Source organism: Equus quagga, chromosome 4 (genome assembly GCF_021613505.1).
Source record: "Equus quagga isolate Etosha38 chromosome 4, UCLA_HA_Equagga_1.0, whole genome shotgun sequence".
In the NCBI taxonomy this organism is placed as follows: domain Eukaryota; kingdom Metazoa; phylum Chordata; class Mammalia; order Perissodactyla; family Equidae; genus Equus; species Equus quagga.
In genome coordinates this window covers 84,228,814-84,243,148 of record NC_060270.1, presented here as the reverse complement: position 1 = coordinate 84,243,148, position 14,335 = coordinate 84,228,814, and the positions used below count along the sequence as shown (strand labels likewise).

General features: G+C 35.2%; 1 protein-coding gene across 1 annotated transcript in view; it reads left to right on the top strand.

Annotated features, from left to right (window-relative positions):
• Positions 1-14,335, top strand: part of LRP1B (LDL receptor related protein 1B) — a 1,825,183-nt gene that overhangs the window by 1,544,012 nt on the left and 266,836 nt on the right. The window contains exons 44-47 of the mRNA XM_046659286.1: positions 1,020-1,212; positions 1,852-1,977; positions 5,780-5,908; positions 8,122-8,241. Coding sequence (XP_046515242.1) covers positions 1,020-1,212; positions 1,852-1,977; positions 5,780-5,908; positions 8,122-8,241 — 568 coding nt within the window. The remainder of the gene's footprint in view (positions 1-1,019; positions 1,213-1,851; positions 1,978-5,779; positions 5,909-8,121; positions 8,242-14,335) is intronic.

Sequence of the window (14,335 nt, the reverse complement as noted above, 5' to 3'; positions counted from 1 at the left end):
GAAAGTTTTCAAGTCTGATTGATGTTAACAAGCATGATTCTTGGACCTATGTGAATTTTGGAAACTCTCCTTTCTAATCCTTTTGCATGGCTCCTTGACCAACTTGCAGTAGTTGCCTCAAATGCATGCACATGTGCTCAGTACCCGGCTGAATACTCCAGGAGGACCTTGTGCAGATATCCAGTTCTCTCTCTGTTGCATTCTCTGCTCTGACACTGACATGTGAGATCTAACCACGCTGTCCTCCCATAACGCTCAGCTCTATCCACTCAGGGAATTCTCTGGGGCTCTTTTGGGTTCCTCTGTGCTGTGCTGCTACCTGGAATCTCTCTCAGGCTGTAAATTGTGTCTGTCATGGGACTCTCTCCGTTTATTTCCTATTGCTTAGGAATCACTGTCCTTCCTTACCTGATATCCAATGCGTTGAAGAGACTTGTTTGATGCATTTTGTTCAGTTTTTTAGTTGTTTTATTGGGAAGGCAAATCTAGTCCCTTTTACTTTATCTTGGTCTGAGTCAAAGTTTGGTCTTTACTTTTAAACTTTTATTGCCGATACATGTCTATCTGGTTAATCATTAACATTGTAAGTTTCCTAGATCTTACAGCTCTTTATATTCCATATATAGTTCTGAGAGCTTGATGAGTGTTCATTATTTATCATATATGATGATTTCTTAATAAAAATAAATAAATTTTTGTAATCAATAATAGTTAATCTCATATTTTGGCTTGGTGATTGGGTTTATAATGCTGAAAAAATGCAGTTGCTTGTACAAACCGAATAAATATTAAATAGCAGTATCTTCAAATATTAAGTAAACACATTGCAAAAGCTAAGGATGATGTAAACATTTTAAATAAACCATAAAGCATACTATAATAAGACATTTAGTGAAATGTATTTTTATCTGATAATTTCAATTGATGAAAATTATCTAATCTTAATCTCTTATTTTTTTGAAGCAAAAATCGATGTGGACACCTTCATTTTAAACCCTTGCTATTTTCATTTATTCCAGGTGATTGTCAAATCTGGGCCAGGGACTTTCCTCAGTCTGGCTGTTTATGACAATTATATCTTCTGGTCAGACTGGGGAAGAAGAGCTATCCTGCGTTCCAACAAGTACACCGGAGGAGATACAAAAATTCTTCGTTCTGATATTCCACATCAACCAATGGGAATCATAGCTGTTGCCAATGACACCAATAGCTGTAAGTTATAATAGAAAACAAATTTATTTCTGAATTATATGACCTCTCCAAAAATTTATCTATATTTTATAGTAACACTTAGTTGGATTTTTTTTTCTTACAGTTCCTGGGGATCATGTTTGAAATTTGACTATGCAATGTATTGAAATTATCTTAAAGATTTAAGGAAACTTCTATAGTTCTTAATATCTTACTAGAGGAATAATTCATTTTTAATTATTTGTTTCTAGAATTCTGTTCCACACTTTCTCACTCCTCATATCTTTGAACATTCAAATCAAGGTGTTTCCATGGAAATAATACTTGATAAACAAGCTTTCCTCTGGGCTTAAAAATTCTTTGATCACTGGCATACTCACAAAATTGCAGTTTGTGATATCAGTGTGGTTTCTGGTGGTACTAGTTCATTTAATGCCATGGCATCCTTGTCAAATGGGTCAGAAGATGCAGTGACTTGTGTTACACATTTTTGTAATGTTCTTGTCTTTTGGAATGTTTGGATTTTCAAAAGTTCTGAATTTTCCCCTTATGAGATATCTTTGAGAGACTGAGGCAGTCTAACGGTTTACTGTTAATCTATGGCTAATGTAAAATAGGAATTCAATATAAAATGTTACCAATAAAGCCTCTTCATTGCAGGTGAACTTTCTCCTTGTGCATTATTAAATGGAGGTTGCCATGACCTGTGCCTTTTGACTCCTAATGGGAGAGTGAATTGTTCCTGCAGAGGGGATAGAATACTGCTAGATGACAACAGATGTGTGGGTAAGTAAAGAGAATCAAAATTTGATATGCTGTAACTGCTCAAAATGGCACACATAGACGTTGAAATTGTTTTTATATGTTCATGAATGTGTACTCTTCTCCACTATTAGAAGCCCAGTTGGCTTATCTCTCTATTCTAAAAATAACTCAGTTCACCATTCTACTTTGTTATAGCACCATGTGATAATGGTAACTAAAACAGTGACAAATGTTACATACCCCCGGTTATGGGCTGGAAAGCGTTGGGCTAGCTGGAGGAATACCTGCGCACAATGATCATCTGAAAACTTGTGGTTATGACTTTGAGAATTCAGTCAATTGCAAAATTAATTAAAGCTGAAAATAAACCAGTGTACAGGCAGTAGATCAGTAGCCTCATAGTAAAACCACTCACAGTCCGTCACAGTATGTAAATGAGAGAGAACGGCTCATGCAGCTTATTTGTAATTATTTCCAAACTGTTAATTAAGAATGTAACATTGCAGCCTTGCATGATGTTTATACCTCCCAAAGGCAATACAATCTTTAATTAGTACCATTACAGTATACACTTATTAACAGCTAAGTTTCCGAAACTGTTTCCAAAATAAATAAAGGTTCAAGTGTTCCAACATTGCCATAAAAAATTAGCTAGCAATGTAAAAAAGGTTAATTTCTCTTTAATGTTAAGACTATTTTGTGTATAAGAAAGATGAGAGAGAATCATCTTGTTGGAAATTGGTGAACTCACTCTCAGGTTGTGTCAATTTTGACATTTTTTCTCTCCTCATCTATATTCTCATCTTGTATCTTTTCATCTTAGAAAATCAACAGAGCTGCATATATCTATATTATAAAAATAGGTATCAGAAGCTGTAAGTATTTTTCACCTTCATCCTCAGTTTTCTTTTGGTCTTTATCGACCAGGAGGATCTTCTCTTTTACTTGCTTTTTACTTTAATATGAGCACTTTAACATTATTTTATTTACTTTGAAAACTACTGCACTTAACCCAAGAACATATACATATACTGTCACTTTGCAAATTGTTACCACAACCCAAAAAGGTACCTCTTAGCAAAATTGGTAAAAGACATTTATTTAAGACCGTGCCAAAGCAAATGAGGAAATGATGCAATTGGTCAGTAAACTTTAAATGAAGATGGCCAATTTCAATAATTTGGGCCACAAATTCCCATATTTCTTCATCACCTAACACTTCCCTCAGTTGCTGAGGCAATTGCTTGAACTCTTTCTTTCCGTTTGCCTTTGTGGTTTCAGCTGTAATGGTCTGGATCTGATGCCATCTGTAAGCCTGGAGTGTCAGCCATGCATCAGAATCACTCATGTTTCTTTCACAGGTCACTACAGGCTGGTAGTAAAGTAATTCCTTCAGTCCAAACAGCAAAGCTTATTTGTATACAGTGGATGCTTGTCCTTGCTGCAGAATAGATTAGATACATCTGCCCCCACTAAGCCACCTGCTTCTTTCTATTGCTGAGAGGGAATGAATCAGACAGAAAACTCATTTTAAACAAGCACAGTTGTATTCACATGGAACTCTAGAGTGATACTGGATTCCTCAGAGCCGAAAAACTTTTATAGAAGCATCGTGTATCCATTATGCATTCATATTGAAATCCTGTGGTCCAGAAGAGAGATTGGAAAGTAACTCTTGGCTTCTTCTTGTCAAATCCATCTTTGGGAAATGAGGATGTGTCTGGTATATCTATGTCCACATCTGAATTAGATTCACCCAGAGCAGTTCATGAATGTTAATGGCAGCGTTAAAGAGGTGAAAGGCCATTTACTAACACCTACCCGAGGGCAAGGGAGGGCAAATCATTTGTTGTCATAACTCTTGACAAAAAGATTGGGCAATTCCATTTTACACAACATTGCTTATCTTGTCAACATCCATAATAGAAATAAGAATGGCAAATATAATTAGATAGAGTAATTTCCTTGTAAGAGAATGAAAGGACAGCTGAACTACATTTTTGTTTCTAGAAAGAAGCAGAAAATACTCAATACTGTTTCAGCAAATAACATACCTAAGCAAGAACTGTGCTCAAACAGTGTTTGTTTTGGCATAATAAAAACATATTTATCATGAATAATTTGGGGCTTTTTCCCTCAAAGGCATAATGATTATGAAAGCAAAACATGGCATTTTCCATCATAACAATTAGTTTGCATTGGAAATGAGAAAGTAAACTGAATATGCTAAAAATAGACAAATTGGGAATGTCAGTAGACTTTCAGTAAGTGGCTGAATTTTGTTCAGTTCATGCTCTAAGGTGATGGCATGCAGTAATGTCAGCACCCTTCTTAACACTTGTTCCTTTAAATTTAATAATATTTTTAAATTTTTAATTATTTGTTACTTTTTCAAAAATGACATTCTACCTTAGCTACTGACCGTTAAAATTTAGATGCACTAAGGAAAAAAGTCATCTTTGGAGAGTTGTTGCTGTCTTTGAAAGAGTTCAGTTAGAAGTTTTGATAGATAGATATTGTGTTAAAATGAGTTAAATTCTAGGAATAATAATGAAATAAAACACTAAAAGGTCCAAATGGTATTAGTGGCTATTTAATCGAATATTCCTGAAATAAAGCTCAAAAAGAAATTGATAGTAAATTTTAAAATTAAGCTATGTTTCCTGCATTAGTAGATATAAATGAATTCTAATTACCTACAACATAATTAATGATTGGATTTCACTGTACAATTATTCAGCAAACAGCAGAGTAAGTACAAGTGAGCCAACTGCATGTTAACACACCCAAAAAACTGAATTCCAAAAATTTACTGGTAAATCTATCATTTAAGAATAAAAATAGGTCTGTTTTCTTCAACAGAGACCTTTCTAAAATAGGAGTGACCTACTGGCGTTCCAGGAATGAACCCTAACTGAGGAAGATGTTTTTCCACTTTGTGGCTATTGACCTGTGCTCACAAATTGATCAAACCACACAAAAACTCAGATTTTTGATTTCTTATGAAAATCCTGAGATTTAGAAGTGGGACCATATGGCAGTGGTTATTTGGAACCCATAAGCATCTGGTGCACATGCTTTGTCATTTATCATTGTCTTCTACCAGTCCATCCCACAGATTCCTATGTATTTCAAGGAGTAGGTGCTGGCATGTATGGCAGGAAAAGAGGGTGTGCTCCCTGGTACCTCTTATCATGGATAGAGCAGAGGCTGATGAGGATAATTTTAGCAATTCCAGTACTTCTGAATGATAGAAGCTGCTACAGTGATTTCTTCCAAAGGTAGTTGAGGAGGATTCGTTGGGGATGAGATTGAAGTGAGATGAATCATATCAAGCTTGCAAAAATAAGAACTCTATTACTGAAAACTCTCAATGTATTGAAGAATATATAATAGATTACAGTAAGGAAACACAAAACCCTTTCAGTATGTATCTAGCTCATTTAACTGGCTCTTTTTTAAAATTTGTTTTTAAGATAGACTACTAAACCAAATGCATAAATATAGTCACCCAAATTTATGCTCCTCCTTCCCTCCACACGTGTACAGTCACCAAATCATTAACAACTTACATAGACAGGCATAAAAGAAAAATAAAGTCAGGTAACTCCCAAAAAATTTACAAAGGGAGAGAGAGAAAAACAACAAAAAAGCGTCCCTCAATTTTTTTTAATAAGGAAATAGCATAAACCACTGCCCTTGATTTAATTGTATATTTAGATAAATTTTAGTGTATTTTTATAATTAAGATAAGGGAAACAATTGTTATGGTATCAAAAAAAAGTTTGTTATTGTGTAAAAGCATTAACTTTGTTTCTTTCAGCTAAAAATTCCTCCTGCAACATTTATTCAGAGTTTGAGTGTGGAAACGGTGAGTGCATTGACTACCAACTCACTTGTGATGGCATTCCTCATTGTAAGGATAAATCAGATGAAAAACTGCTCTACTGTGGTAAGTGTCCAAGATGTGATTTGCTCATTTCAGAGAAAAGTTTTCCTTTTTATAGTTTTTGGGTTAAGTGTCTGTTTGGTTTACATGTATGATTTCCATAATGTCTTTCATTAACATGTAGATCTAAGGCAATTCATTTGGCTTTTCTCCTGTTCAAGTGGGGCACCTTATTTCCTGTCCAATAACCATGATATTCATTGAAGAATTTTCTCATCATTTTCCACCTACCAAGTGCAAATTAAAATATATTAGGAGCCTGTCTTTTGAGCTGCCTAGTTATTCATCATTAGCAATAGGTTTTAGACTTACATTCCTAAAAGTGTAATTCACAAATATCAGTTATTGGTGGATATTGAAGGTTTACTCTGCAGCAAAGTTCCCCCATCAGTCAATAGCATGCTGTTGAGTTGATATCAAAGTCTTGCCCATTCTATTTTTGCCTTCAGGATTGGCCCAGGGATAGTGTCCTTATGTACAGTCTGGTTACCTTAGCTGTGATCCTCATCAAGCAAGGAGTTTCACCAGCTGTGCCTCTGTAGGTTGATACCAAGTGATAGTCAACTTTTCCCTCTCCTTTGGGAGTAGAGATTTGCTCTTCTACCCTAGTAAGCAACAGATATTTGCCTTCTTTGCAACAATATTTTTCCTGGAAATTTGTTTCTATGCAATCATTAATAGTTATTGTAGCATTGATTCAGATTATTTCTAAGTTGGTCTGATTTACCAATACAAGTACAATAGTATTGATATTGTATGCTCTGCAAAATTTAGGAATCTATATCTGGAATTGCTGTATTGCATTTCTACTTTTATCCTTTGTTCTATTATCTGTGTAAAATTACACCCAAATAATCAAAGAAAAGTTAAAATAAGAGGAACATGGAGTTTGAGAAATTCACATCAGTTCTCTCACTCTTTTACATTGCAGAATAACATGACTTCAGTTGAAATGATAGTCAAATGTAGTTTGTCCCTGATTGATCTGTAATTAACAGCTTAGGGAATTATCTCAAATAACGTATTTGCTTGAATGAGTGGCTATATCCTATACCCTATGAAAATATTAAGGCATATAAAAATGTAATAATAATCAGCTTACAAATTTGCATTTATTATGAATTAGCTTGGGAATGTTTAACATTAGTTTTATTCTCTTAGAAGCTAGATAATATTTGTGCAGAGCAGGGATTGTCAAACTTTTTCTATGAAGGGTCAGCTTGTAAGTATTTTAGGTTTTCTGGGCCATATATACTCTCGGCCACATATCTTTTATTTTTCATTTTTTGCAATCCTTTAAAAAAATTTAAAATCCATTCTTAGCTCTAGAGCTGTACAAAATCAGGCTCATGGGTTGCATCTTACCTGTGGGCTTTAGTTTGCTAACCCCGAGTATAGATTCCAGGTTTGGAATCACATCTGAGACTAAATCTTTGTTCCCAAACCTGCTAGTGAATGGCTAGTTTGAACAAGGGTGCTTACTTCTCTGTGTTTTAATTTTCCACTGCACAACGAATCTAGCTTAAATGGTGATTGAGAGCATTAGATAAACAAATGTATATTTACATATGCTCAATATACAGCCTGACAAAATTAGTGTTCAGTAAAGGGCACCTATCATTATTTTAAGTGGTAGCTTCTGGCCCAAATCAGAAAACGTCAGGATACCTTCACTAAGGTAAATAGAACTCAGAAGGCAATTCTTCTTAGGAAATTCTGGTAGACATTTTTAGATAATTTTTATGAGAAATTTAGGAACATTTAGATAACTCTTCGATTCACTGGATTCAGGGGTTACATGTTTTGCCTCTTATTTTTTTCTTGTTATAAAATCCTTGCAGGATGCAAAGGAGATAAGTTTTGGAGTGTTTTTGTTACTTTTGAGGTAGAGATTTATTTATGCAGAATTGAATATGTAATATATGTTTATTTCTGGGTTACCTGACAAAAATGCCAGAAATAATAATGTGGGTATAATTTGAAAAGATCTCCAAGTATGAATCACTCAAGTTAAAACACTTAGTCATAAAGGCTCCTTACTGAATGCACTACTTGATATTACATAAATATTCTAATCCAGAACTTTGATACTATAAAGTACTTGTTTTATAGACCCACAATCTAATCACTGTAAGTGAAATCTCATCTGTGATTTTTTTTTTGCAAAAATTTTTCTTTAAGACCTCCAGTTATGTGTTTCTGCTTTTATTTATAAGAAAACAGAAGCTGCCGAAGAGGTTTCAAGCCCTGCTATAATCATCGTTGCATTCCTCATGACAAGTTATGTGATGGTGAAAACGACTGTGGAGACAACTCTGATGAATTAGACTGTAAAGGTAAGTATATGTTGCATCAGCCTAGGATCATTAGTATGCTGTGTTTACTGAACCTTTCCTTTTGTCAATATTTTTTTAATTAAAAAATTTTTTTATTGGGGTAACATTGGTTTATAAGATTATATCAATTTCAGGTGTCCATAATTATATTTCTATTTATGTATAGACTACATCATACTCACCACCCAAAGACTATTACCATCCATCACTGTACACATGTGCCTAGTCATCCTTTTCTCCCTCCTCCCTTCTCCTCAGGTAACCACCAATCTAATCTCTGTATCCATGTGTATTTGTTTGTTCTTTTTATCTTCTATTTGTAATCTATGAGTAAGATTGTAAGCTATTTGACTTTCTCCCCTGACAACTGACATTTTACTTAGCATAATACCCTCAAAGTCCATCCATGTTGTCTCAAATGACAAGATTTCATCTTTTTTTTTATAGCTGAGTAGTATTGCATTATGTATATATACCACATCTTCTTTATCCTTTCGTCCCTTGATGGGCACTTAGGTTGTTTCCAAGTCTTGGCTATTGTGAATAATGCTGCAGTGAAGATAGGGGTGCTGGATATTTATCCAAAGAACAAGAAAACATGAGTGCGTAAAGCCATATGCGCTTCTGAACTTTTCCAAAGTGTGTTCCTGAGAGCACCATGGTTTCACTCTTTTTGTATATAACACCTACTAAGATCTATGGCCCATGCTTTGGTAAATGCTGTTGGGCATTATCAGAATTAATTGGACATTATGACTATATTCTCTATTTCTGGTTTCTACTCCTTTTCTTACTTCAAAACACTTGTCGTTTCTCACCTGTCCAATTCTACCTCCTATTTTTTAGACATTTATACCAGAATGTATAATACTGAATTTACTGCTCCAAATATGTGCCCCTTCATTCTTTAAATCTCTGTTTTACTCGTGGTCTCGTCATTTTCCTAACAACTAGACAGGTAACCTTGGTGTTATCCTCAATTCCTCTTTCCACCATATTTTGTCACCCACATATCTAATCATCAACAAATATTCCAATTCTTTGAAATATTTTCCCTTTCAATCCATTTTTAGCCTGAATTAATAGACAGGCCCCTTAATTGGTCTCACTGCCTCTACTCTTTCCAATTAATCTCAATATTTTCAGTCATGCTAACACTAGTGAACATTTTCCTGCAGTGACTACTGAGACAGATCAGGAAGCTGGACTACCTGGGACAGAACCCCAGTCCCAACATTAGCTGTGTGACATTGGATAAGAAACTTAACTGATCTGTGCCTCAGTTTCCCAAACAGTAAGAAAAGAGACAATAATTAAACGAGTATATTACTATTAAATAAGCTTAGAACAGAACTTGGCATATAATAAATGCTATGTAAACATTTTCCTTTATCTGTTTTTAATCATTGTCTTGACAAAGAATCACTAATGGAGTCCCAATGTGTGCAGAATAAATGACAAGCTTTTTAGTCTGACATTTAAGGCCACCTAGAATCTGGACCCAACAGGTCTTTCCAAACCAATTTCCCTTTAAAAATCTTCCCATTCATTTAACACACTTTATTGGGCAAAATACATTAAGGACTGAGACGTAAAATTAATGTCATATGCCTGCCCTCAAGGAGTTGAAACTCCTAAGAGAAAGATAGTCATTTAAACAAATGAAGATTTACATGAGGCACTATGATTTCACATGTGAGAATACAGTTTTTGTTTTTGTTTTTTTTGACTTGGAAGTATCCCAAAAGGTTTCATAGACAAGATTAAATTTAAACTGAGTCTGATAAATAAGGCAAGTTAGAGGAAGGAGACAGGATATAAAGTTATTTTTTGATGCCAAGTTAAAGAGCTTGAACTTTATCTTATAGTCACCAGAAAGTCACTGAAGGTTTAAAGCAGGCCCAAAATAATCAAATTTATATTCCAAAAACAAAAAGGGGAAAAAAACCCTGATTATGTGAATGAAAACTATAATAGTGGGATCAGAAAGAAGAAACAGCAGGACTTTACAGCAGCCAAAGCTAAGAATAAAGAGGAGGGATATTGATATAATAGCATTTTAAAAGGTAGTATAACAGGTCCTTTTGGGTAATAAGCATAGAGAAAGCATGGAAAGAGTAGAGGAGTTTTATGGTTTTTTTCCTGTGTTAAAGTTATTTGTTTTCATTTACTGTTTTAAACTTATTTTTGTTGGCTTTTTGTTTGTGTCAGATGGGGACAAGATAATAAGGATAGTTTGCATTCTGAGGTTGGAGCACCTATAGACATGCAGATGGAACTATTCCAAAGGCATAGAGATAGATACAGATCTGGAGCTCAGGTAGTGGATTTAGGCCAGAAGTATTGATTTTGGACTCATTAAGGAGAGAAACTTCAGAAGATACATGGAGCAATAGTTGTTTTAGGGGAGTGCATAAGAATTGCCTGTTGAAATTAAAAATTAAAGACACTAATATAAAAAGGAGAAGTAGACCACAGGACTAATAGAAAGATCTTCATAAGAATTTTTTTTTGCCCCAGAAGGAAGTATCAGTTAGCATTGTAAAGTTAGAGAGAGGGCAAGAGGGCAGACACAGACTGGAGTGTCTATTCTAGTTGGCAAGTAGGAGATAATTTCTTGGTTACCTTTAAGAGTCAAATCAGTGGAATGGTAAGGAAAAGCAAGATCATACAACGTTGAGGCAGAAAACTGATGGTGAAGAAATAAGGACAGTGAATACAGACTATTTTTAGAAAAGATTGGTGGTGAAGGAAAGATGTGAAGTATGATTGTAATGAGAAAGCTGTATGCAAAGTTGAGGAAGAGGGCAGAATGTGAACAAATTATTTTGTAGCTAGAAAAAGGTTGGGAAGCTACTCTGCCATCATAGCCTGTGTGACTGTGCCCAAACACTTGAGCAGCTTACCATCTAAGTTGACACTATAGTTTAGGAAAAGCCAAGTACTTTTGCAAATTAAGTCTACTATTTCTCATATTACGTATAAAAGATTAAAAATAATTAAATGTAGTAAGATACGGGCAGTAAGTAGAGGGAAATGGGTAATTTAGAAGAAAGGAGGAAAGGAAACTAGGAGACAAAAAAGTGGGTATGTTCTATCAGTTATTTGTAAGCAGGAGAGGAGACTATAATAAAGACATTAAGCTAAGATAAAGGTAAAAACATCAAGATAGAGTGTGAAGGAACTGAACAGTAAATTCAGAAAGTAGGTTTTAAAACAAAATTCATAAAAGGATCTACGAGAAGTTAATAATAAGTTACTGTGCGTTTTCTCTTATGAAACACAGCAACTACTGCACAGTAGGTGTTTATTGAATTCTCATATGGCTGGTTGAATCAATAAGTCTTCCAAAAAATATAGCTAGGTATTAAACCTATGACATCAATACCAGCTGCTGAATAGCAATAAAAATAACTCAGAATGTTATTTTCCCTTTTATAGTCTAAACTCTTAATTTCTGTGTTATAACTATTTCAGTCATATTCTTGGGCACAGAACTACATTTGTGAATCAAGTTTCTATTATAACTTTTCTTTTATGACAATAATAGTGTAAAAATCATTACAGTTGGATATCTTAAACCACAACAACAGCAACAAAAACTTATGCCTTGGGGCCAGCCCTGTGGAATAGTGGTTAAGTTTGGCATGCTCTGCTTTGGCCACCGAGTTCATGGAGTTGGATCCTGGATGTGGACCATGCAACTCATCAGCCATTCTGCTGCAGTGACCCACACACAAAATAGAGGAAGATTGGCACAGATTTTAGCTTAAGGCGAATCTTCCTTAGCAAAAAAGAGCAACTTATGCCTTGAAGATTTTCCTGTGTAACGTAAGACATCTGAAACTAAAATTGCTCATGGACATTCAAGTGCACACTTTATTACTTAGTAGGAAATAATAGATCTGAGTAAGTGGCTTAGCTCCTCTAGGATTAACAAATGGATAGTTTTTTAGATGAAAGATTGCTCATCACAGTTGTGTCTTTTAGATATGAGTTTTCTCTCATCTTAAGTCTGTTCACACAGTACCCTTGAAGGGCACCTTTGATGCCCTAAAGAAAAGACTTTGCTGGGTCCATTTCCCATTAGCCAAGTTATCTTATAAAGCAGTGATTCAGATGTGTGTCCATCAGATAAATGGACACATAGAGCACCTAAAAGATAATGAAGGAGAAGGAACATGTAATGGCTCAGGGAGAGTGGGAAAACAGTTCTCTCTTGAAGGCTTTTCTTTTTCTTCTGGTTACTCCTTCTCTGTTTCTTTAGTCACTGCCACATGGAGATGCAGTGCTTTGTTTTATGTATTTATGCACACACACAAACCACATATTATTTTTGAATCTGAATAAAGTAAAATATAAAAAATTTAAATTAGTACAATAAAAAGTCGATATATACATGGAGATTTTGATAGATTGTGAAGAGAAGCTACAGTGGAGTCATCTGTAAATTATTTGAGGTACCATTATGCTTTTGTTTGTTTAGTTTAGATGTTCATGATAATTAACATTACTGATTTTTTTTATTCCACATGGCGGAAAATCTATTTACAGAGTGGAAATGGATGTTAGAAGGAATTATTTTTAGATTCTTCTCCTTTGGGGGAAAAGCAAAACCCTAAATCCTCATAAATCTTTTATATACTTCCCCTTTATAGCTATTCCTTTCACGACAGAGCTTTAGATGTCAGGTTACCTGGGGGGTGGATATGAGAAGTGGTTCAGAAAATTTGTCCTTCTGTATTCCTCTTCTGTTTGTGTGAGAGGTTGAGTGAATAGCTTCAGGGACAGTGCATGGCGTCCCTCCTTTCCCCCCTGTTGAGATGAATGTAAATACTCTCCTTGGGAAGTCATCAACTTCTTTAGGCCACCTGAATATCTGTAAGTGGACTAGAGAGCTAAGTAGTTCTGAGGTTACCTAAAGGAGAGGGAACCGGTGATTTTTTTTGACTAAATTCATCCAAAACTTGGAAGATTCCACAAACAACAAGCTAAAGGAAAAGGATAAGCATGCTTAGAGAAGAAATCATCATTCTTTCTGGGTTTACATACCCTTAGAGCCTAAGCAGTAAATTAAATAAAAGATGTGGTTTGAAAGTAAACAGAAGAGATATGACAGCAAATTTAATGCTTTTCTTTCTTTTTCCTTGTCAGCTTCCCTTTGCTACAGGCTGGGTAAGGGAATTGGAAGAGAAAACATTGATTTAAGTTATTTATAAGAAATGTCCTAAGAAACGCATGAAGACCAATCAATTTTATATCTTTCCTATCTCATTAAATGTTTTAACTGACATGGAGAAATGAGAGCGTGTGCAATAAGAAAATTAAGAAAGTATATGAGGGAAAGAATGGTTTTACTTTCTCTCTTGCTACTCCTTTTGATCCACAATCCTGTCAGATCTTCCTTTGTAGTACCTCATTGCTATTCCTGGTGTGGCTGTGGTGTGTTTTCACTCACATTTTGCAGGCTTACTTTTACTTTGGGACTATCTGGAGGTAAAAGTCTAGTACTTCCTACTTGGCTTATCTTTATTTGGTCTACATTAGTTTCTTTTCTCTCTTTTTCAGGATTTTTAGCCTGAGGAAAAATTGTCAGAAACCTTTCATATTCACTTGACAAATTAGAGATTCCAGCATCTTTCTCCCTCAAAAATCACCCTAAGGGCGAAACAAATTTCAATACTTCACTGACCAAAACAAAGTGAGGAACAAAGTGTAGTTGAGGAGACAGAGAGGATGAGGTTTTGGCAGAAGAAGCCTTTGCTTACTTATTTCATGGAGTCCCTGTCATTTCCATGGATTTCTTCCATCACGGGACCCTCTTTCCTTGCCTATAAATGGTGGAGTTGTTACTCCCCACAACCACCTTGCCCCAGCTGCTTACAAAATTCTGCCACCACTTAATGTGTCCAATTTCATTGCCATCCATCACCCTATTTAACCCTCTGGTGATTCCCAAACTCCATATCAAGTCATGGATCTATGGAGATGGATTGGAAGTAAAGAGACCATCTGTTCCTGCTTGCGCATCTCACACACTCTAATAAGCCTACCGAGCCCTGCTCACCAACATTCATTAGCTCTCTTATTGATT